This window comes from Sceloporus occidentalis, unplaced genomic scaffold (assembly GCF_023333645.1).
Source record: "Sceloporus occidentalis isolate IW3139 unplaced genomic scaffold, rSceOcc1.0.p SCAF_13, whole genome shotgun sequence".
In the NCBI taxonomy this organism is placed as follows: Eukaryota; Metazoa; Chordata; class Lepidosauria; order Squamata; family Phrynosomatidae; genus Sceloporus; species Sceloporus occidentalis.
The window spans coordinates 8,699,467-8,724,794 of record NW_028316993.1 but is presented as its reverse complement, the minus strand read 5'-3'; the positions used below and the strand labels follow the sequence as shown (position 1 = coordinate 8,724,794).

Here is a 25,328-nt window from a genome sequence, read left to right as displayed (position 1 = left end):
CATGGTTATGCCGAAAGCAGGAAGGTAAATACATTTGGTGAGCAGTGAGTCCAGCCAGTCATGATGGGACTTTCTTCCAGGTGAAATAATAAAATTCACCCCCTCACCACCACAACACCCCGAAAATGCTGTGAGTTGGCCTTGCTTTATTTGTGTTTTAAAAAGAGCCCTGATAACAGCAAGAATTTGAGAGAGAAACCAAAACAAGCGCAATGTAACCTGCTTTGTCAGGTCAAAAGTCCATGGCAAAAACCAAAGGCTTGTGCTAACATGTTTCAGAACAAGGGGGGATAAGCAGAATGCTATGCTGTGTAATGTTCTGTCTCTTACCTCTCTGTAAACATACAGTGTAATTAACACAGGATTTTCTCCTATGCCGCATGGAAGTCTGATTCATGTTGTATGAACATCCATTTGTAGACATCTGCATTTCTCTTTTCCTGCTTCATTTCTTGTTTTCCTTTATACCAATGCACAGAGTGATGAAACCTGGTTTGGTGTTCTACACAAGTGCCATAGCTAGTAATTTAAAAAGTATCTTAATTATGAACTTGCAATGCACTTACTTTCCATCCTTGCTGCACTTGTTGTGGATGGAACTGCAGTTCAGAAAAGAGGGGGGTGTAGAATATGTTTAAAATAGCTTGTCTAAATCAGGTCATGGGATTAACTGGTCTGTGAAATGTTTCTCATTTTTGTCTGTACTGTATTTTTACATTTTAATCTCATCTTCTATGGAGCTCAAGGCAGTATACAAAGTTCCTTTTCTCTCCACTTTATCATCACAACAACCCTGTGAGGTAGATCAGGCTGAGAGAATGACCGTCTGGAAAGAGGTATTCATCTGATTCCTGGATTGTTGTCTAGAGGACGCAGACTGGCTAGGAAAGAACTGTAGCAAAGCTGAATTGCCAGACTGAAAAGTAGAAGAAAATTTGTATTTATTGATGCAAAGGCTTCTACCAGACATATAATTTTAAACTGGATGGCTTAAAATTAAATTGATACATGCATCAGAGACAACTCTTCCAAAAATTCTTAGGAGATTTGAGTTGGAGAGTAAAAGGTGAATAATAATGAATCCAGACTTTAATTTAATGCTTGATTCTACCCCCATATATATATATATATTTTCAAACACACTGTTTGACACAGGCCTGGCATGCTTGTTAATGCTTAAATAAAAGTAGCCCAAAGTGAAGGGATAGTGTGAAATACAGTCTTTACAGTATCTGAAGGTCTAGAGATGGTCTACTTCTCATGTGACAGTTGCTTGTAGTAGGCAACTTTTGTGCCTTGGAGATAGTAAACATTAAGTTAGGTGGGAATCACATTTATTGAGGGGTACAGCTCCTTTCCTAGCGAAAACCAATTTCTTACTGCTGCAAGATAATCTGAGACATCATTTATATCATCAACTCTGATAACTAGTACCTGTTGCTTCAGCATTGTTGGTACATTGCATCAAATGTTATGCTAGCAAATTTGCATGAGCAAATTCCTTCTGCTTCACCCATAACTGCTTAAATGATGCTGTAAAAATGACAAAAATCAAATTAGGGTGGCCAGAATTTACCTTGGGTCAAAATGGGCTGGGTTTGCTCATCTGGACTAATTATGTCTCATCTTGAGCTGTGTAAGCAGATGACAGAAGATCTTATGGTATTTAATAGCTTGAGGTACTCAAGTAATTGTTGCTCTACCTGACCCACCCTGAAGCCTCAGGGCAAAAACATGAAGTCCAAACTCATTGGGAGAAAGAACTAAACAACTCTTTCCCTGCATTCTTCCTTTCATGTCTTGTTTAGCTTTATCCTCCTCACTTCACACCTCCATATTTGTTTTTCTTGTGGAAAGATAGAGGTTTATTCTACCTATTAACCAGGATCAAAAGGCTGTTTTTGGAAAGGTAATGTGGAGAATGACTAGCACATAAGTAGCTAAGCAGCAGGGTCACTGGGCCTTACATTTTTCCTCTGATCAGAGAAGAGGAACTTTTCCTTCTGTAGCTGTTTTTGAGTTCACCTCCCAGAAGATCTAGTTGGCATGACCAATATCAACAAATCATGAGAACTGTAGTCTGAAATACAAGGTAGGCTGCAGGCTATCCAAACCTACTCTGAAACACGCTCAACTCCTTCCTCATAACCTCTCCAACATGGTGATGTTCTTCAGAATGGGGAAAAAAGCAGTTGCTAATGTGCCTTGACATGCACTTTTGTGAGGGCTTGAGGTGACACCTTTCCCCATTTCTCCTGCTGCACGGCTGGTAGGCATTCATGGCAGATACAGTCAAACATCTCTAGAGGGTAGTAGACTGTGTAACACCTGCTCTTATTAAATAGCAAATTCACTTTTCTGCCCAATTCTTCATTTGCTCGGATCCCTGTCCACAGACAGGTTCAAGGGGGATGAAAAGTGAGAAGCCCTCTCACATTGTCTCTCTTCTCTGTGAAGGAAGAGGTTTGTTGTTGTGTGCCTTCAAGTTGTTTCTGATGTATGGCAAACCTAAGGTGAACGTATCATGGGATTTTCTGTGGCTGAAAGTGTATGACTTGCAGCAGGTTTCCATGGCCAAGCAGGGAATTGAATGCTGATCTCCACTCACAGCCCGATGCTCAAACCACTACACCATACTTAGCCACCAAATCAACACCCATTTAAGGACTTGGTTAGCTCTGCTCATAGTGGCAACTTACTGGTGAATTGCAGTGTGGTGCCTCAGTAGGCTTCTTTGTCAGTTTCCATCTTAAATCCCATGGAAAGATGTGGTGCCTTGCCTCTGCAGGAGCTTTGATTTTTCTTGTGGTATTTCTCTCAAACAATGGGCCTTCCTCCAATTGAAATATTCATGTTATCCTGCTGCGTATTTAAGTTTATAAAGTATATAAGTATAATGTAGGTTAAAAGAGGGGCATGGCTCCTCCCTAAACCTTTTTCTCAAAGCCATGAGAAGACTACAAGGCTTTCGGTTTTATTTTACTTACATAGTACCATTATCATAAGGATGGAATTAATGGGACACATGGACAGATAACTAGGGTCTTGTGGGACTCGGGAGGGAGTAGGTGCAAGGAAGTGTAGTAGTTATTTGTTTGGCTGTTCTGCCTAATATTCTACTGGTTCCTAATGTTTTCAGGCAAAACTGCCATAATAATTTCAGCTTTATTTTTCATATCTGTGAGGGTTTAAAATCTTTTATTCCTCTTCCTCATTGGAGAGGTTATTGGAATGTTTCAGTAGCCAAGGAGCTGAGTTGTGGTGTTATTGAATCCTTATTACTCTGTTTTAGTTTGAGTAGCCAAGGAGCAGAGTTGTGGTGCTATAGCACTTGGTGTCAGAGTAGCCTTTATGCTATTGGCGAGGGATCTAAATCCTCATACTTCATGGGAAGGACCACATATCAAGTAGTGGAAATAGGGAGGAAAAAACCTTTCCTGAAAACTTTGGCTGGACTTTTGCCCTGAGTCTCAAAGCAAATATTAGCCTGCACAAATGTCTGTTTATCCTCACAAGAACTTCTTCCTGCACTGGTCCCTCTCTTAGCTTGACACTGGGTCTATAAGCTTTAACTCTGTGTGTGGGAGGAGGAGGATCATATGGCCTTCAGATGATGTGTAAGTTACAACAGCCCTGACTAGTATGGTCAGTACTGAGAAATGTTTGGAGACAGAGCCCAACAACCTCTGCTACAGTTGGTAGTCCACATCTCAATGTTGCAGATATTTATTTGGAAATGAGCTTTCCCTAAATTCAGTAGGTTCTCTTTCCAGGTAAGTGTTATTAGAATCACAGCCTTTGTCATTGGAGTAATTGTGGGGATCAGTTTTATTGGCAGCCACAATTTTTAATTGGTGAGAGGCTATGAGTAAAGGGTAGTTTGGTTTGTGAGCCTGTATTGGTCCTGGTGTGTTCCTTTAATGGGAAAAGGAAAGCACAGAACCTTTCCATGTAACAATATATGATAAAGGTAAAGGTTTATCCTTAGACAAAGTTGTCAAGTCATGTCCAATTGTAGGGGGTTGTGCTCATCTCCATTACTAAGCCGAAGAACCAGTGTTGTCAAAGACGACTCCGTGGCCACTTGCCCAGTATGACTGCACAGAACGCTGTTACCTTCCCATCAAAGTGGTACCTATTTATCTACTTGCACTTTTACATGCTTTCAAACTGCTAGGTTGGCAGAAGCTGGCATTAGTGACAGGAGGCCACCCCATCATGCAGCATTTGGGCCTCAATCTGCTGGCCTGCCCGATTTTGCAATTGTCAGAGTCAGCATCTGAACTGCTGAGCCACTGCGTCCCACATGTATGATAGCTTTCATGAAATTGCACATGCCTGTGATTTTCAAGAGCTCAAAAGATGTTGGTGTTCGGTATCTAGATACATTTTAAAAAGCAAATATATCTAATTGATGAAAAATAGGTGACTGACAATTGGTTGTCATCCCTACTGGTTTCTCTTGATACCATGAATAACATGCTGCAATTTCTTATAATGTTCTTTGATTTCCAGAACAGGGGCAAGCTAGTAGCACTATGTAAAATATGTCTTTCATGGTCTGTTGGGGGTTGTAACATGGGAAGCTGCACTTCGGCGAGCACAAGCCTTGGGAACACTAGACTAAAATACATGGGTGAGAAACCTGTGCCCCTCCAGATGTTGTTGGACTGCAGCTCAGATCTTCCCTGGCTATTGGCCATTCTGGCTTTGGAGTCTAGCGCCATTTGGAAAGATCTAGGTGTATTACCCTTTCTATAACAACTTGGGGAAGAATTATGTTGTGTTAAGAACAATATTAAGGTTTCCCTTGCTAAGAATAAAGTGATGAAAGTTTATTTACAGAACTGTAAATTAAATGAAGAGTGAGGAGGATTTTGTGTGGCAGATATAGACCATGCATCTAATGTTTTAGGATTTTTTTCACATCTTTATTTTTGCTTTTCCTGCCATTCTCTTCTAGATGCTGACCTCAGCATAGAACAAACAGCTTGGGGAGACAGTGGAGTGTACTACTGCACAGTGACCTCTTCCCAAGATTTGCAAGGCAACAATGAAGCCTACGCTGAGCTCATTGTATTGGGTAAGTCACAAGACTCCTACTGCACACTTAAGAGCTCAGGTCAGGGGAATATAATTGCATGCTTGGGGAGACTTGGTAGGAAAAGATGCTCTCATACAAGTTTAGCAGGGCCTACTATGTCATTTCTCAGAATTGAAGGAATCCAGCTAGTTAATTTGCTCTACCAAACTGGTGCTTATTCATTATTGCTTTCCAAGTTCCACTTGCTCAGAGGGAGAAAATTAGTTTTGATTTAACCAGAATGGGAGGAATTGGTAGCGTATCCTTCATATTGCAGGTGAGAGAAAGCTTTTTCGATGGCTCACAAAACTTTCTTGAATTAATCGGAAGTAGGCTGGGCTAGATCCTTTCTCCATCCTGTGCATTTTCCTGACTGAGGATTTATTTTGTGAATATAGTGTTGAATATGTGAGCATTCAGAATTGTAATTTCCTCCCACTTGCAACCTGAACTGGTTCAGTCCATTTTGTTACCCTGATCAGGGATGGTGGGACTTCAGGCTTGCTAGATGCATTTGCTTTTTTGTTAGAATGCTGAATTCCACCAAGTGTAAAATCATGGTTCAGAGTAAGGTGTATGCACACAGAATTAAGAAACAGGGTATTTCTCAGCCCATTCTCAGTTTGTTTTAGTACCAGAACTGAGCTTGCACTCTTGTCTCATGCAAATCCACTACAGTTTTCACCATACTTTTCTCTGTTTCAGCAATCTAATTTGACAGGGTCAGGGCACTTTTTATTTTATTGTTGTTAAATGAAAAGGAGTTGGACTGGGGCCCTTTGCCAATCTGTTGCCCACTCCTGCCTTAGCACTCTACTATCTCATTCTTCTGGGCATAGATTTATCTTGAGAGGCAAATAAACATGTGTATCATTGCTGAGACCTCAGCACTATATTGCTCATTTAGTACCAGCTGCATCCAAGCAGATCATTTCTACTTCTTGATTGCTAGCCATACCACACCCATTGCTTTATGCCCAGGTTTTTATGGCTCGTGCTACCTTCCCCCACTGTTAACCCACTCTGGGTTTATTCAAACCCACTCACCCATAGGTATATGTAAATATGCCATTTCCAGGTGTCTTCCAGGACTCCTGTTTTAGAAATTCAGAGTACTTCCACCATGTATCTGTTTCGTGGACAAAGCAAAACTCTCTGGACAGGAGCCAAGTGCAGGTTTGAGCTTTGTTTGCCATGTACACAGGACTCTTTCTTTGCAGGCTGTGTATGTGTGTGTGTGCACACATGCGTGAGTGCATGTGCACAGTGTTGATGTTGCAGTGGTAGAACCAGTTCTAAGTAGGAGTGAAAAGAATGATACCATGAAGTTTCATATTTTTTAGGAACAATGTTAGATGCTTTGTTCTAGCTTGATCGTAAGAATTGTGTCCTCTTTTAAATTGTGTTCTGCTTTTAAAAAATCTTGTTCTTGTGTGTTGTGACTTAAGCAAGCTTGCAAAAGATTTGTTGTGTAGAGTTTGATGGCCTTCCTGCTTGATTAGCCAAAGTAAAGAGCTATAGAAGGCACTCAAATCTTGTATGCTTCAGAGCTTGGAAGAGTTACTTTTGGACTACAACTCAGAATCCCCCAGAAAGCATGGCCAGTGGAAATACTGAGAGCTGTAGTCCAAAAGTAACTTTTCCAAGCTGAATATACAAGCTTGCATAGCAATTTCTTCAGCTTTTATTTGGTATGTATTGGAAATGTTCTTGTTGAAGACATAAGGTATTGAACCTGGACCCTTCTGCAGGTCTACAACCTGCAGATCATGAGTCCTGTCTGCCAGATCCTTGCATTTTCAATTTAGATTCTTCTAGGTAGCAAAGCTGAAGAATGACCCTTCTTTCTGGAGATCTTGGGAAATGTTGTCTGTTAATGCTGGACCTGGTAGATGGTTGCTCTGAGGCAGCTTCAGTTTTTGCTCAACACTCTTCCCCTTCCAGCTTTTAAATCCATACTGTAGGTTTTATTCCATGAAGTATTCTCAGCACACTTTGCAAGGTTTTCTTTTCTTTTCTTTTTGCATAGATAAGACATTTGTTGAATGTTGTATAGAACACTATGTGCTTTCACAGAACACATAACCCAGAACCACATGTTGTGGGAAGGAATGGATAAATTTGTCTCTTTCAGTTTCAGCCATTTGGGATTGAAGAAAATAGAGGTTTAAGTATCGTGGTCATTTAACTTTTGAAGATCCAGCTTGTGCATTTCATTTTGGTCATAGGTTTAAGTAGGCTTCTGCACACAAATTTGGAGGCGCTAAAAACAGAATGTGGAAATGGCTTTTTAAAAAAGGACTCAATTGCTTAATGGAGGAGGAGGAGAAGTCTATTCATGGCTGTAACTAACTTCCATGTTCCGAGGAAACATTTATTGTATCTGTATGGTAAAGACTAAATCCAGTGGAGTACTACAGGCTTCATATCTTGCTTGTGAGCCTAAGAGCAATTGGATCAAACCAAAGGCCTATCTGGAATTCTTTTCATAGCGTAGCCAACAAGTTGCTTGTGGAAAGCCCACAAGCAGACCATGAGTACAAAAGCGACCTCCATCCCAATCGCATTCACCAGTGATTCATATACACACTGACTTTGATACTGGAAACAGGAGAGTTTGGATTGAGCCAGAGTTGGGCAACCAAGCTATTTGGGGCCCAAAAATTTGCAGAGGCAAAAAAAAAAAAATAACCTTAAAATTGATAACTGTGGTTCATGAAGACTTCTAAAGAATGAGTCTATATTTTAGGCCTGATTTTTAGGAGGCTAAGGGGGTTGCAATGGATCTGTTAGTGGGCCACATGTGGCCCATAGGCTGTACACTTCCTACCCCTGGGCTAGGTAGACTACTGATGTGATCCGGTCAGGCTCCTAAACCACTGGCTGGTGCTTCCTGACTTGCAGGTCCTGGCTGGTGTTTCCTGACTTGTCTTCATACCTGTGATCTGATTCCTTCCCCTTGCTGTTCCATATTGTTGATATCAACATTCCTCTGGAGGATTTTAGGAGTTCCTGTCACTAGAGGGAGCAGAGAAGGCAGGCATGTAGCTATCTTAGGGCAGCTTGTTTATGCTTCTCTTGAGCCTCTGTTCCAAGTTGGCTAGTATAAGGAAACAGTTTCCTTTCCTGATAGCAGGATCTCCGTGAAACTCTTATCTGCTTTCTGCCAGTTCCTGTCCTTTTTGTTTCTTTCCTTTTTTTCTTTTTCTGCCAGAAACCAGATGCCCCCCTCTGTGCTACAGACTGCAATGAATGGATGTGCCTGGCTGTGCCAGGACTAATTGTTCTGAAAAATGTCAGCTGCTTAAGGGGGAAGGAAATATACTTATAAACATTCAGCTCCATAGGGTGCACGTACGTGTGTGTCTCTGTGTGTGTGAGAGAGAGAGAGAGAGAGAGAGAGAGGCACTCCCATCAATGGAATACACAGGCAGAAGAAATGTTGCTCCTTATCTCTGTATCTTCTCTGCCGGCTTAATTTGGCTTTGGTTAAGGCAGATTAACACATGCATTTTCTTCACTTCTTGGTTTTAGAAATTATGGCTTGTGTGTATGTGATTAACTGTTGCAAGCAGAACTTCTGCTGCTGCTGTGTCTCTCTTTCAACTTGATGGTTCTGTATGCAGCCAGTTTATGCTGCATCTCCATGTTATGAATAAGGCTTAAAACATGAGAGAGATCATGTAAATATTGTGACTGAATACTGCTATGATGGATCATGAAGGCTGGCTGGGTGAGAGACTGGGAGGATTATATGGTAGAGTAGGAATTAAGTCATATGGTTGCTGAGTAAGTGGTCTCCATTGTTCAAGTTGGATGGGAATTGTCTAGGGTGTTTATCAGACTGGGTCTCTGCCGCGTGGAACTGGGGCTTTCGCGTGCTGGGCAATTCGAATTCGTGTGCTAACGCGAATGTACTTTCATACCTGGCATTGTTGGATGTGCGCCCCTTCCGTGGGGCTTGCGAACTGAGTGCGTACTGGCTCCTCTTTTTGGCGCGTGTTGGCGAGTGCACTTAATAAATGGATTCGCGATATCCACATTGGGGCTCTGCTCGATCTCAGTGCAAATGGGTCTGGTATGAATTCCCAGTCCTGAACACCGTCGCAAGACCACCAGATTCCAACTCTCCCATGATGCCCTGTTGCAATTTGCCCCACTTTTCCTTCCGGTGGGTCTTTCCTCTTGCCGGTTCCAGGGAAGCCGGGGGAGGAGTGCTCTTGGCGCAGAGGAAAGGTAAGCTTGCGGCCCTTCCTGGTTTTTTTTACAGGTTTGAGCATGTTTCGCTGTTGCAAAGTGGGGTTTAAATTTACCCGCTTGTGATGGGGGGGGGGGTAGGGTTTCCTCCAATGTCCTTTCTGCTCCTCTCCTTCGGTCTGCAACCCATCCATCATCCCCTGCCTTCTCCCTGGGGCCCATCTGCACCTCTCCTTCTGCCTGCCACCATCACCCACTGCCTTCTCCCAGGGGGTCCATCTGCACCTCTCCTTCTGCCTGCCACCGATCCCATCGTCCACTGCCTTCTCCTAGGCCCCCTATCGGCCCCCCTTATTTGACCTGCAACCCATCCCATCATCCACTGCCTTCTCCCGGGGCTCTATCCGCACCTCTCCTTCTGCCTGCCACTAATCCCATCGTCCACTGCCTTCTCCTAGGCCCCCTATCTGCCCCCCTTATTTGACCTGCAACCCTCCCAAAGAAAGCCCTTGGACAAGTCACACTCTCTCAGCCTCAGAGGATGGCAATGGTTAACCCCATGTGAACAATCCCCCCAGAGAAAGCCCTTGGACAAGTTACACTCTCTCAGCCTGTACATGTATGAGTGTTTCTGGGTATGATTTCAAGTAATATTGCTTTGTCTGCATTTCTTTTTCAGATCCTGCAGCACCCTGGGGATGACATTTCTGGACACTGCAGCAACTGAAGTTGGGACCCCCACTATTTGCTGAACTATCTTGGGGGAATTCCTTGCCCTGACTATCCTCGTTGTGTTCTTCCGAACTTCCCCGGCACCAACTTGTACAAAAACCCGGGAGAAAATCAATAGTTAATAAAAGATTTTAATTATGATTTTTGGTCTATCTATTTACAAAACTGCTGGATATATATGCATACATATATAAAGATATATATGCACCCCCAGACACAGAGCATATGTGATTACATATGTGTGAATATATATAAATATTTATATATACACATACATGGACACATATATACATAGACACATATATACACACACATTCAGACACACACACACACACACCTACAGCGAATTACATTGTATATATGTTCCCACACATACACACACATACACATATACACACACACACATATACATATATATATTTTCGTACCTCTGTGTACATACATACATACACACACTCACACCCATACCTACACTCTCTCTCTCACACACACAGACCCCAACAGATCCAGGGCATAAGTAGTTGTGTGTGTGTGTGTGTTCATAAATATATAAATACACACACACACACACACAGAGAGAACATGTAGTAACAAAATTATAGACATACATATGCATACATACATATATATATATATATATATATATATGCAAACCCACAAACAGAGCACATGAAACTACATATATATGCATATGTATATGTGTGTGTGTATAGTGACACGCAAACAGCCAACATGTACATATATATGCGCGCATATATAAATACATACAAACACCCACACACAGAGCATTTGTACTTCTATGTGTGTATATAATTTTCATATGTGTGTATACACACACACACTTACACACAGACACTCACACACATACACCTAGAGCAAATGTGATCATATATATGTCTCCATATATGTGTGTGTGTGTGTGTGTGTGTGTGTGTATATAAACACACACACAGAGCATATGCTATTTTATAGGTGTATCTACCTATGTATTAATATATATATTGAGATATATATACACACACTGCGCAAATGCAACTATTTGTGTGCATATATACCCACACACAGAGCATATGTAATAATATGTATGCGAACTGTTATTGTTTGCGAACTGTTGTAAACCGCTTTGATTAATTCATTTTAGAAAAGCGGTATACAAATAAATCTTATTATTATTATTATTATTATTATTATTTATATATATATATATATACACACATACACTCACACACACCTAGAGCAAATGTATCCATATGTATGTCTCCATATATATACATATATATATTTCCATGCCTATGTTCATACACACACACACACACACACACACACACACACACACGCACACACACGCACGGAGACCCGGGCATTGCTAATTTGTTGCAAGGGAAGCTAATTGTTACATTAAAACCAAGCAGGAATGTAGAGAAGAAACAGTAACGGGCACGTTGTATCGCATTGTTAACGTGCATGAGCTTGCTCTCCAGCTGTTTACCGGGCTGTCATGCGAGGCACGAAAAACAGGAAAAGGACGTGACCTCCCTTTTCACCCTGGAAGCGATTAAAGTTGCGACCCATGCAGAGCACCACTGAGCATGCGCGAGGCGGCCGATACGAATTGGCCAATCCGCATGTTAAGGTCCGGTTTGGTAAAACATTCTGCACTCAATGCACTTTGCGCGAATGCGCTTCGAAACCTGCCAATGTGGAAGGACACCCAGGTATGAAAGTACATTCACAAAATAACGTGAATTCGAATCGCCCAGCACGCGAAAGCCCCAGTTCCGCGCGGCAGAGACCCCGTCTGATAAACGCCTAGGTGTTGCTGGAGCCAGTGGCCAGGAATCCTGGGAGCTGCAGTTAAACTACAGCAGAGGATGCAAGATCACTCCCCCCTGGTTAATTCAAGTGAGGTATTTGCAGAGGCCTTGGACTGGGACTGCAAATGCTATATTGAATTCATGCATAAGAGATTTCAGTGTTAATGAGAATGAGAAACCGGAATTGGGACTGAGGGCCAAAACACACTGCAGAACTAATGCAGTTTGAGATTGCTTTAACTGACCTGGCTTAGTGCTAGGGAATTCTGGGAACTGTAGTTTGTTGTGACACCAGGACACTCTGACAGAGAAGGCTAAATGTCTCACAACACTACAGTTCCCAGAATTCATGTTGAAATCTTAAGCATGTTTGTATCACCCTGTGGGTTTCCATTGATAAGTAGTGATTAAACAAACCCTGATCTTTAGGGGGTTTTTTGTGGGTGTTTCAGGCTATGTGGCCATGTTTTAGAAAATGCTGGCGAAACATCAGGAATAAACTCTTTCTAGAATATGGCCACATAGCCTGAAAAACCCACCAAAAAAACCTAAAGACCAGGGTTTGTTTAATCACTACTTATCAGTGGAAACCCACAGGGTGATAGTGTGCCTGTCACACTCTCTCAGGCTTAGAAGAGTGGAAAAGCAAGCCTCCTCTGAATAGATCTTGCCAAGAAAACCCTAAGGTAGGGTTGTCATATCTTGGAGTTGACTTGAAGGCGTATAACAACAGCAGAGATAACATACTTTGTCTAAAACATGTTTGATGTGTGTACATTTATTTATATGGGTGATGGGGAGATAAAGTCCTTGTCTTTCCGTTTCTTTTGAGGGGTCCTTTCCATCAGTTGGGCCTCCTTGCTTTATTGTGCTGTTTGCCTTTTGGCTTTGGCCAAAGCAAGAAATGCAAAGGAGGAATATTGGGATTTGTTAAGCACACTTGCAAAATTCCTTAAGAGTTACTAGCCTGTAGTATTGCTAGTATAACTGTCTGTACCTCTGTTAGTACCCCATCTTTTTTATAAAAAAAAGGTTAGGTCTTTACTGAAAACAGATAAAAAGCAGGTAAAAAAAGAACCTCAAGTGGTGAATGGAGAAGAAAACTGGGATGCTGCCAAAGCAATAGCAACAAAAACAGCTAAGTAGAGAAAAGGAGGTGAAGAAACCTAGAATGCTGTGTGGGTAGGCAAATAAAAGAAGGGGAAGACATAGCCAAACTGCACAGAAACTGGGATTATACATGCATTGTTGCTCAGAAGCAGAAGGGACCTGTTTTCATACGGCATCTTGCCTAGTTACCTCAAGATCTTCACTTGCTGCATTGCTTTCATTGAGGCATCTTCTGTCTTTACTGGGACGCCACTAAGTTGACTGACACCAAAACCCTCACTGATATTTGCTCCTGGCCCTTGAGGGCAGCCAGCTGTATTTAGTAACTTTTTTCCCTGTGTTTTTTCTGTTCTGTAGGCAAATCCTCCGGTGTCTCAGAGCTTTTGCCAGGCTTTCAGATAGGGCATATGGAAGGTACTGGCATTGCTTCTTCTTCTTCCATTCCCTCTTTCCGGGGGAGGTGGGCTGGGAGGCGTTGGGAATTATTCTTGTGCTTTAATACTTCCTATCTTTGTATCTCTCAAGGACAGAAGTAGGAGTGTTTTGGCTTGGAAATGATTCCAAAATGCCTTTCTTTCTGTCTCCCTCTTGAGAGCTTCTTCTGTTATTTTGCTGTCATTGCAACAGACTCTAACCTTTCCAGATCTGTCCCCCAAACAGTCCAAATAGCACTTCTGCAAGATGTAAGAAAGGGTCCATTGTGCCTGTTGGGTTTAATTGCAGTAACTGTTTGCTTCAGGGTGCTGAAAGCCTCTGGCTAAATTGGTAACATAATTTGTGGTCTCCTAAACACATCATATTTGGGGGGGATGTACTTAAAAAGCAAAAGTGGCCAGCCAGTAGTATGTCACACAGATACATATAGTGAGAAGCTGCAATTGGTGTGCAGCTCCCTCCTGAATGTACAGTGTACTCGCGTCATACGTGGCTTTCAGTATATGCTGAAAGCCGCATGCGGGGTGCAAGGGGCAGTGCGTCCCATTAGGAGTAATAGGGCGCGCACCTATGGCGCCGCCACACCATGCACGAGCCCCATTACTTTCAATGGGGCTCCAGCATATTCATTTTTTTATGGGGTGGTCTGGAATGGATCCCCCACGTAAAAAAAAGGCGCACTGTACATTCCACGGTAGACTAGGGTTTGTAACACATGGTGTGTTTTTCAAAAAGCTGCACTGGTAAGCAGGCATCATATGTTCTTCTTCTGTGTTTAAAAGAAAGAGGTTGTGCCAGTTGAAATACTGTACAGATATCACCTCACTTGATGCTGTGGCTTGAAGAACAAGGGTCCCCAGGCTTGGTTTGTCGGGGCCTGGTTTAGAAACGTTTTTTCCTCTTCAAAGAGCCAATGTTGTGTAGTGGTTAGAATGCAGGACTTGGAAATCCAGATTGTAGTCCTCCACTCAACCATAAGATTGCTGAGTATGCCTGGGCCTTTATCTTAGCCTTCCTACAGTTGCTGTGATAGTAAAAGCGTAGTAGAAAGACAAATTATAAATGTAATTAATAAATAAAGCTCTTTGAGTCTCCAAAGGGGTGAAAAACAAGCTAATGGGGCAAAGGATGAACCAATCTGGAACAGGCTATATCCAATATAGGGTATAAAACAAGAAAAAGGACCAAGCAAATATTTAAGAAGCAGGTAATGAGAAATAGTTATCAAGCAAGATGCTAAAAGCCACACAGGAGGGAAAAGAATTGAAGATGTTAATCCTTCTCCTGGCCATGTGGCAACTGGGAAATTGTCAAAGATACTGTGTCACTGTGGCCTCATAAAGGATGGAGACATACTGAATTGCAAAGGAAGTATCTTTTTGTGTTGCAAATGAATGTTAAATTTCCTGGACTTTGAGAATATCCCAGTTGCCACATGGCCAGAAGGAGGAGGTGCCAGCCTGCAAGAGATACCCCTCCCTACCATCTGAACCAAGAACAAAAACAGCAAAATGCAGGCTTATGACTAACATCTTCAATTTTTTATCCTGTATGATTTTTAACACCTTGTCTGTGGAAGATGCCAGTGGAGCTTCAAAAGGTTGCAACATGTGTATTGTGCATTTTGGTTGACTCAACCAAAGTATCATTGTTTGATAGATTTTTGATGTTATTGGATTTGTTTCCTTTAGGTTTAGTTTAATATTAATACAGGAGTTCTGGGATGGACTTTGCCTTCCCAGAGCCATCTTGGTGTGGTGCAAGGAACTAATGCTTGATGCTGTGGATAGGAAAGGGGACAGTTAATGGATTCAATAAGAATGTATTCTTTGGGATCCAAGGACATGGAAGCATCTGTTCATACTATGCCAGGATCTGCTGGCACTGAAATTACCAGATCTTGGACCATCAGAAGCTGGGTGGGGAGAGGCTGGCATCTTCAATTTGTCCAGAATGTCCAAGTGCCTTAAGATAGGTTTCTTTTAATCACAGTGTTTAGCAAACTGTGGCCCTGGAGATGCATGTGGCCCTAGTGATGATTTTGTGGCCCTTAGAGCCCCCAGGATCCCCAGACAGCTTTTTCTGACCAAAAGGGGGGATGAATTGTTGCTTCTGGAAGCCTCCAGGTTCAACAATTTACCTGTTAAACAGGTTGCATGGTGTACCTGTACGGTTTGATTTTTTTAAAAAAGAAATACCCATTTTTGAGAACTAGAAGTATACTTCCAGCTACTTTGGACTTCCTTTTTGCTGTTGTTGTTTTATTATTCAGGAGTTTATATAGCCCTTAGAGTGTCCTGGGGCATAAAAATGGCCCTCAGGCTTGCCTGATTTGCCCATCCCTGGCTTAGGGCCTGTGATGTTACAAACAGGGATTCTTTCTCTTAAATGTAGTTTGTTGGCTCTTTGTAGAAGTTGCAAAGCTGGCCCAAACCTATTTTATCTCAATGGGACATGAGTCATTGTCTTTGTCTCAAAGGGTCTGTTCCTTCCCACTTTTTCCTCCCAGACTGGCTTTTTGTCGTCTTGGTGGTACTAGGGTTCTTTCTGGTCTTACTGCTCTTCGGGATCTGCTGGTGCCAGTGCTGCCCTCACACATGCTGCTGCTATGTCCGATGCCCCTGCTGCCCAGAGAAGTGCTGCTGCCCTGAAGCATGTAAGCATCACGAGTCTTGATCATCATATGTAAAAAGTGCATTGATACATGTTGCACATGTATGTTTTCATAAACAATTGTTCAACTTTATTCTAATTTTTTGAAATTTAGTCTAAGAGCACACTGAGTATCTAGTTAAGAATTCTTGCTCATTTCAATATATACTCTTACCTAACACAGCTTTCTCTCTCTTCCCGAAGTGTATGTTGCAGGAAAAGCTGCAACTGCTGGAGTCCCCAGTGTTTATGCACCCAGCATCTATGCATCCAGCAACCAGTTGAAGCCAGGCCCTCCAGCCACTATGATCCCCATGGGCCCAGTGGCTCCCATGTACAATGGTTATGGAGTGGATTATGACAGGGCCAGCTCAGGTAAGTCGCTTCCCTGACCAATTTCAGGCTATTGTAGAGCTAGTTCCCCACAGGTTTAATTTGACAATTTAAAAGACTTCATGATAGCCAAGCATCCATTCCCTTTGAGCTCTTGTTGACACATCTCTTTGTCTTGTAAGAGAGCAATCATCCCCCAAATTCTCCTTTAGGTCTTTGAACAGCTACTGTCTTGCTGAGCACAGTGATAAGCACATTTAGGAACCAGTTAGTGAAGGTATGCATAAGGAGGGCAGGAATTATCTTTCATTGGATGTCTTCAAACAGGGGCTGTGCAGCCATCGGTTGGGAATGCCCTAGCTTAGGATTTCCTGCATTGAACAGGAGTTTGCACTAAATGGCTTATAAGACCTTCTCCACCTTTTTCATTCTGTGTTATACATTAGCTTCTAAGGTTGTCCTATAACAAGCTTAGTGAACAGTGTAGAACTCTGGGCTTCAGAGCTGCATGTACATCATGAGGGTGCTGGTGAATTTCTATGTTCCAGGAGTATAAGATTGTGCAAAACATTTTTACTAGTTATATGCTGCCTTCTGTCTGGTAAGCTTCAAGTGATCTATATAGTTCTTTTCATCCACCATCTTTATCCTCACAACATCCCTATGAAGTAGATCAGGCTCAGGGAGATTGACTAGCTCAAGGTCACCTATCTAGGTTAATGGCTCACTGGCAATGTAAATCTGGCAATGCAAATATCCAGTTTAACTCTGTAATCACTGTTGTTTGTCTCCCAAACAAAGTGGAATGCCATCCCTCTAACTCCTTGCTGTCCTTTTATTGCCTTGCAGTTGGTGGAAACAGTTCACAGGTGCCCCTACTGAGGGATACTGATAGTGCTGGTAAGAAGCACATGTATTAAACTCTGAATGTGTTTGCTGGTTTTGCATATATAAATTCAAAGAGTAAACAGTATGTATGATGGCTTTGGCTGATCTGACATGCTTGGGTGTGAGGAAGCTTTTCATATTGATTATTCATCTTTGGGCTCACTGGAAGAAGTATGTGAACAGATCATGCAGTTATTTTGGCTGATCACATTGCATTACCTTAACTGATCACATCACCAGACTTTTGGTTGAACCTGCCATTTACCTTTAACCAAAAAACGGATGCTTTGAAGGGGGAAAAGTTAAATATTATTGCTTCCCTCTGCTGGATCAAAACAGAATTGCTTGCTTATTTGCTTTCTAAATTTAGATCATGGACTGCCTCTATTGTGTCTGTGGATGTACCTTCACATTATCTGTGCACTTATGGTGACCCCTCTGCATGTTATAGCATTTTCTTAGGCAAGGGATATTCAATGATGGTTTTGCCAGTTCCCTCCTCTGAAATAAAGCCTTCAGCACCTGGTATTCATTGGTAGTCTCACCATATCAGTATATATTTATTTTAATCTATTTTATTCTACCTTTGCATCCTTGTGGGTATGCAAGGCATACAGTATAGTGGTCTAAAATAAGCAACAACAACAAAGAATTAGAGAGGAGACCTATTCGGCGTCAGTGAAGCTAAATAGACAGCATGACAGAAAAAATGACATATAAAACTAACCGGACAGATTTAAAATCACCTGCCAGAATGGATGTGTCTGGATTAAAGTGGAAAAAGAACATTGAAGAGAACACCAGACAAATCTCCTGGGACAGAGAGGTTCATATTTTTGTTGTACTTCCTTTTTGCCTATTAAGCTGCATATCCTAAATGCAGTTCTTGTCCCTGTACTGGTTGCTGTCTCAGTGCCCCAGAAATTTGGAAAACACTATAGAATTTGAATTTAATCAAGCATGGGCTAGAAGAACTGGTATTTTGCAGTATTTTGTCTTACTATACAAGGAGGTGTAGCTTTGTCCATAACATGAAGACCTTTGGGTCCCCCACATATTTTGGATGTTAACTCCCATCAGTCCTCCCAGCTTGGCCTGTGTTAAGGAATTATGGGAGTTCTGGTCCAAAGCATTTGAAGGAAAGTAGGTTCCATCACTGGGAGAGGAAAAGTAGGCCCTCTGTCCTAAAGCCTCCTCCTGATGTCTCTTCTCCAGCTGTGCGCAGTGGTTACCGCATTCAAGCCAACCAACAGGATGACTCCATGCGAGTGCTCTACTACATGGAGAAGGAGCTGGCCAACTTTGACCCCACCCGCCCAGGCCAACCTAATGGGAGGCTTGAGAAAGGTATTTGGGCTGGGTCCCTCTACTTTTACATGCATAAACAAATCTGTGGACTCCATGAGCATGGCCCTTGTGACAGTTGCTTATCAGGAGACCATGCCTCTCTAGTAGCCTCCCTGTTTGCTTTAGAATAGTGCTCTCAGTTACTGGGACAGGAGCTGTTGACCTTCTCATGGTTTTGTTTTGCAGCCTCTGTAATGAGTGAGCTGAGCTCTCTTCATGAAGATGATCGGCGCTATGAATTGCGACAGGGATTGGGGCGCCTGCGAGGCCAGGCCATGTCTCCCATTAGCGATGTGGAGGAGGAGAGCGTACGGAGCAGTGAGAACCGACGCTTGCTACCACCTGCTCAACGTGGCTACTATGAGGACTCCCCAGTGCGGGGCTATGGTCGACGTCCACGCTCCCGCTCGATGGATGCTCTTGATGATTTGGACCGGGACCCTTACCCGGCCCGGCCTAGGAGCCGAGGCCGCCGGGGTTCAGACGAGGAGTGGCATCACCGTGACTATTCTCCAGACTTGCACAATGATTATGCACGCCATGGTGGACGTCGGAGCCGAAGCAGGGATGACTTGCGGGACCTGGAGCGCTCCCACTATGATGACCATCTCCTGGAGGAAGCACTGCGGAGAAAGCAGCGGATGGGCAGCCGGGAGGATCTGGATCATATAAGTGCCTCAAGTGGGAGATCTGGTAACAGGAAAAAACGAGAAGATAACAGCAATGGCTTTCCTCCACCACCACCTCCTCCTCCATACACAGAGACTGAATCTGTGTCCTCCCGTGGCAAGAATGACCGCAAGATTCGGAAGGTGAGAATGGGCCGGAAGGGGAAGCACCTTGTGCCTGATAGTACTTCCTTGGTAGATTGGCATGAAATGTGATCTTTTAAGCGCTGCTCAATTTAAATCTGTTCTCAATAGAAATGACTTGTGGCGAGAAGTGGAGGACGAGTGAGGACTTTAGGTAGTGCTGTGATTGTGGAAACTTTTATGTCTTTTAAGAAAATCGAAATTATGGTTGAAAAATGAAGGGGGAGAAAAGAGGAATTTATTAGAGGGTTGCTCCAAATCCAAATTCATGATTTTTTTTAAAAAAAATCCTACTGAGAAAGGTAAATAAAGAGATCAGGCTCATATTTTCCTTTATGAAGATTCGCGTAACGCACTGAATTTACTGAAATTTTTCTGTAGGGTCTCTTAAGAGAGGCTAAAATTCAAGAGATGTTGAGAAAAAGCTTTCTGAGAGTGGCCTCGGGATACTAGAATGCCTTCCCCATGATGATCCTAAAAACCTTTCAGGATGATAGTATTTGCATCTTAAGTATTGGCTGTTACATGGTGCTGCTTATTCCTGCTGATAACATTTGTGTTTTCATACTTCATGTTTTAACAGCCTGGGGTTATAAATATATAAATGGGATATAAATGTCCAAAATGATATTGGTAACATTTCCTTTCTTTTCCCTCTACAGAATCATGATGTCAGCAGGGACAGTTTAGTGGTTTAACACATGCCACTTCTTGCCTTGCCATTGGTTGGATGACAGTGGCCTTGTCTTAGACCTGCTTGGTTGGTTGGTATCCATTTTATTCATAATGACTCCTGAGGCAGAGCAAGCAGAGTTCCTTTAAGCATCATGGATGATGACAATGGGACAAGGCACTTGGATAACATCTGAAGAACTGACCTCTCTGAGCCTTATTTTAACTCCTGCCATGTGCAGGTTGAGAATCTGGGAACCTAATATGGACTACAGGAGAGCTCTTAGAACTATATTTTTTTTAATATGCTTTTTAAATTTCAGGCTTAGGTATTTTAAATGTAGTGTTCTGGTAGAACACTTGAAATGTAATCCACCACTACTGGGAACAGAAATAATAATTGTATTCTGCTGGACTACTTATCATGGGGATCTACTTACCATTTTGCCCTCCACATTTTTGAAGATGATTCCAAAGAGGACCAACTCAGCAATATAATCTTTTTGTGTGTGTATGTATATGTGTAGGCTTTACATTATTTGATACTTACGTTGTGTGGCTTTGTATGTGAGAGATAGGGGGGGGGGGAGAGATTTTTAAACAACACTTTAAGTGTAGAACCACTGGTGCTGTAAATACACTGAAGTGATAAGCAGCTATGTTTCAATTTCTGTAAATATTTTGAGATTACCATTTTGTAGAAAATAAAATAAAATAGGTAGACTGGAAATTTTGACTAGGTAGAGACTCTGAAAAACGATAGGCTGAAAATGCCTCTTTGTACTAACATTATTATATTGAAGTCCATACTACCCCTTTTTTGTTGTTGTATGATTTCCACCACCTGTTCATTGCCCCCGTATCTCATTCTCTGAAGGCTTGCTTCATATCTGCTTCCCCTGCTGCCTGTGGGATTTATATTTCTTATAGCTTTGCTGTTTAATATGAAAGATGTCCTGTTTCCCTTTGACAGGAAGAGGATCATAGGATCGCACAAAAATGTTTTATAAGCTTTTAATTTTATCAAGAGCATTTAACAGTAAAGGCTGAGCTCTGGACATTTCTTGCATTAATGCCCATATTTATGCAAATAAGCCTGCCACCAGTTAAAGTCTAAACATACAGTAGATGTTTAGTTGCAGTATTACATTGTGAACATTTCACATTGAGAAAAACAGGGGCTTGGTGTCCGTACATCGTTAAATCCATGGATGGCAAGTTCACCAATATGGAGGGCAGATTGTACATACTTACATTCTGGTTCTTTCCATACTAACATCCAAATCAATCTCTAAACTATCTTATTACCATCGGTCTTACAAACCTCCTTCAGTAGTATTGGGAATTGTTGATCACTAGCTGTCAGAAGCACAGCTCCAAGGTATCATTATAGTATATTTAAACTGGCAATTTTTTTGTCTGAATCCCTATGCTACAAGTACATCCTATATTTTCCCACTTCACTGAATTATTCTGAGACAGTGGTCTGTCTACAATGCTTCAAAGAAATGAAATTTTCCCAGAAAATTCAACCAAAGATATGAAGGACATTAAAAAAAATGTAAATCAGTTTGGAACTGATTTGAATTGGTACCTGCCTCTGAACAACTTTGACATTTAATCTTGCTGTTGTTATATTCCTTCTGAGTCATTTCTGAATTGCAGTGACCTTAAGGCAAACCTATCACAGGGTTTGATTGGCAAGATTTGTTCGAAGGAGGTTTGCCTTTGCCTTCATCTGAAGCGGAGAGAGATTGACTTGCCTGAGGTCACCCAGTGGAAGTCCATGGCTAGATATAGGGGTCATTCAGCTATTCATGTTCATAGCATGAGGATGCAAATAAGCCAACTCATGCTTTCCAGGTTTGTTGTTCATCCCATTCTTTCATGGGAACTACATCTCTTTGCATCTCTCCATGTTCTGATGCTCAGACATACTCCCCAGCCCTGCACCTTGCATGCAAGGATGCCGGCAACCCCTTTGAGAAACGCTTCCCAGCCAGGCCTTTCAAGCCAGCGATGGCAATGTCTCCCACTTCTCCCTAACAGTTAGAGAAAAGCCTACCAACTATCCCAGTTTCAGTGGGTGTTTTGCCAGCACCCTCCCCCCCCCATTGAATCAGGTGCATTTGGAATGCATGTGAATAACAAAGATTCAATCCAGATTATTCTCACCATCTGAATAACTCAGTAGTGTCATGGACATCAATGAAAGAAGCATAACATTCTCAAACTGCCCACAAGGTGGCAACCCAATGGCAACCGCTGCTGGGATTATTTGTATTATGTGTGTGTTTAGCCTGAAATGCTGAAGTATGCAGTTGACAGGCTGGCCGCAAGAGGGATAATTTAGAGCTGGGATAGTCCCATGTTCTGCTGCATGACAGTACTGCAAAAAAAGAAAGACAAAGGTCTAGAAAAGCCCCTGAACCTAAAGGCAACAGAGGACCCAGTCCACCAAGGCCTCCTCAATCTGATGATAACGTTCCTGAATGAAAAGGAAGGGTCAGGAGATACAAACAAGTCTAAAGCTGCATTCCTATGCACCGGTCTCCCCCACTCCCTTTTCAGGTGTGTTGATAGACACTTTCTGCCATGTACATCTGCCAGCATGGTAGTTGGCCAGGCTAGCTGAGGTTTTATAAGCAAACATACCTGGGGAGGGCACCAGCTTGGGAAAATCTGTTCCATATGCTTACTTGGCACTGGCAGTGAGAGGATGGGGCAGTATTGCACTTTAAAACACTCATATTGCAAGGTAAAACGGGTCTCTTGCAAGTAAAGTGTGTTCCTTTCTGTGCAGAAGCAGGTGTCTGTGCAGGCTCAGGATGCGGTCCCAGAGTGATGCCTCTATATAGGAGTTATATAGAGGCTACATGGACATTGGGATGTGGTGGCTCAGTGGTTGAAATACCGACTGACAATTGCAAGGTTGGCAGTTCAGTTCAAGGCCCAAGCGCCACATGACGGAGTGAGCTCCCATCACTAGTCCCAGCTTCTGCCAACCTAGCAGTTTGAAAGCAAGTAAAAGTGCAAGTAGATAAATAGGTACCACTTTGGTGGGAAGGTAACAGCGTTCCATGCAGTCATGCTGGCCACATGAACACAGAGGTGTTTTTGACGATGCTGGCTCTTTGGCTTAGCAACAGAGATGAGCATCCATCCCCTATGGCTGAACATGAATTGACAACCTTGTCAGCAGCAAATGTGGAGGAGCTTGTATGGCATAGTGTATTAACAATATATTAACAATGTAGAAAGATTGAAAGCCAAAGCACACTGCCCAACAGCAGGGTGCTTGGCAAAATAGCTTTACAGTCAGAATTCAAACAAGGCTTCCTGCAAGTAAATATGCCAGTGTTAAATCAAGGGGCATCTGGTGGTCCCACAACTGTTGGGCAGCAAATCCAGCTTGGATTTCAATGTCTTTCTTTCTTCAGCTGCACTCAGTTGAATGGGGGCTTTCCTGTCGCCGGATCCTACTTCAGCACCAGCAAGCCTCCCTGCACAATTCAAAGCATCTGCAGGAGGAGTCAGGATAAAATCCAGAGTGGACTCGCCACACTTTGCTATGGCCACCCTGCTTCAATTCCAATTTTAAGAATAAAACCATATGAATTAGGTCTGTCAGTCAAGATAAGCACATATACATTTTGAGTGATCTGCAAAATAGGTTTTTCAGTACCAAACTAGCCATGTGGTTTTGAGTGCATTATCACCCTTTTGGTGTAGAATCACTCTTTGGTGTGAACTAGCTTGTTGTATTTTATTCTTTGTCATTCAGTCCATCCTCGTGCCTCAGTTTGCCCAAATAATCTTGTGCATATTACTGTTGTTGGATCCCCCCCCCCCCCCCCGCGCCTCCATTTCTTTCCCCCTGGCTTCCTTTATCTTTTGATTCCTTCTTTCTCCATTGCCTTTTGCCTCTCTTGCAGACTCCACTGGAGCTGCTGATGGGTTATTTTTAGTCTCAGTTCAGCCACTGCCCCAGGCCTCCTGACCAATCTGCAGCAAAATGCTGCAGAGTCAAAACTCCATCTGAACCCACCTCATCCCTGGCTGTGTTGTGTGGCTGTGAAGGCGAGAAAGGGTGGGTAAAGGGCATTGCATGGTGTTTCTGAAGGCTACACCCTTGAAACAAATTAACTAAGGTGGGATTGAATGGGACAACGATACCCTTTTTGGAGGAAAGAGTGGCCTTGTCATATGGCCCCCAGTGCTATTGTTGCTCATGGATTCTGATGCTGTTGCCTTTGTTTTCCTTTTCATCTGCTGGGGGACGAAAGTGATGGTATTCTCATAGAGGACCCTGTTACGCTACTTTGACTCTCCTTGAATCAAGGTGATTAAGATCTAAAGCCTTTGTTAGACGTAAGAAACCAAGAAGAACCAAGAACCATGGTGGATCACACTGAGAATCCATCTAGCTCACGAATCTATTCTCCCAGTAGCCAGCTATGTGTCCAATGGAAGAACATAGGCAAGACATCATCACAATAGCAGTCCCTTGCTTTCATTCCCCTACAACTGAAATGCTAACCATCCTCCCTTTGAAGGTGAAGGTAAAAGATATCCATCATAGCTAGTAGCCATTTAGAGGTTGATCCTTTTGCCATTTTTCTAATCCTCCTTTGAAACTACATGTTGTAGGTGACTTCCAAACACAACCATGTCCAGGGTCAGTAATTACAGTCCTTCCTTTAGATCAGGGGCTCCCTTCACAAAATGCAAGTACATTATAGGGGACACCATTTTGCTATGCTCTCTCTATTCTTCATCTTCCAGTCATACCTTCCCTTTTATACTGACTTCCTTCCTACCAGTATCTGTCTCATTATTGCTAATATCTGACTTTCTTAGATTCAACCTTATCCTTGTGGATCCAATCTCACTTTATAATGATTGCAAACTCATTACGGCTACTTTGCCCCCATTTTACTGCAAGAAATTCAATTACTTCTTCAGTAAATTCGTCTTTAGGTCTATTCCTTATCGCTTGCGTTAATTTGTCCATCTCCGACCCATCATATGGTTTCGTGAACCACTCTTCTTTTGTTGGGCTATCTTCACATTTCCATTTTTGGTGCGAAACACATTGGTGCCAGCCAGGGTAACCATGCAAAATGCAATCTTTTCATTTTCACCCTCTGTTTTCATCACCTTAAGGATTTTGCTCATCTTGGCCACACTTATGCCGGACCACATGTGTCCCAGTTTTCATCTGTGAAATATTGGAGGGCATGGTCTCCCATA

The 25,328-nt window shown here is 42.5% G+C and overlaps 1 protein-coding gene across 5 annotated transcripts in view; it reads left to right on the top strand.

The window, feature by feature from the left end:
• The window catches only part of LOC149304847 (lipolysis-stimulated lipoprotein receptor-like), a 30,867-nt gene extending 10,062 nt beyond the window's left edge, over positions 1-20,805 (top strand). For 2 of the 5 annotated variants that reach the window (XM_089478301.1, XM_089478305.1), the window contains exons 3-10: positions 4,964-5,083; positions 13,294-13,350; positions 15,881-16,027; positions 16,228-16,398; positions 17,206-17,256; positions 18,460-18,591; positions 18,778-19,403; positions 20,066-20,805. In XM_089478301.1, the coding sequence (XP_089334427.1) occupies positions 4,964-5,083; positions 13,294-13,350; positions 15,881-16,027; positions 16,228-16,398; positions 17,206-17,256; positions 18,460-18,591; positions 18,778-19,403; positions 20,066-20,101 (1,340 nt within the window). In that variant the 3' untranslated portion in view covers positions 20,102-20,805. The remainder of the gene's footprint in view (positions 1-4,963; positions 5,084-13,293; positions 13,351-15,880; positions 16,028-16,227; positions 16,399-17,205; positions 17,257-18,459; positions 18,592-18,777; positions 19,404-20,065) is intronic. The other 3 variants (XM_089478302.1, XM_089478303.1, XM_089478306.1) reach the window with 3 other exon arrangements.
• The last annotated feature ends 4,523 nt before the right edge of the window (positions 20,806-25,328 follow it).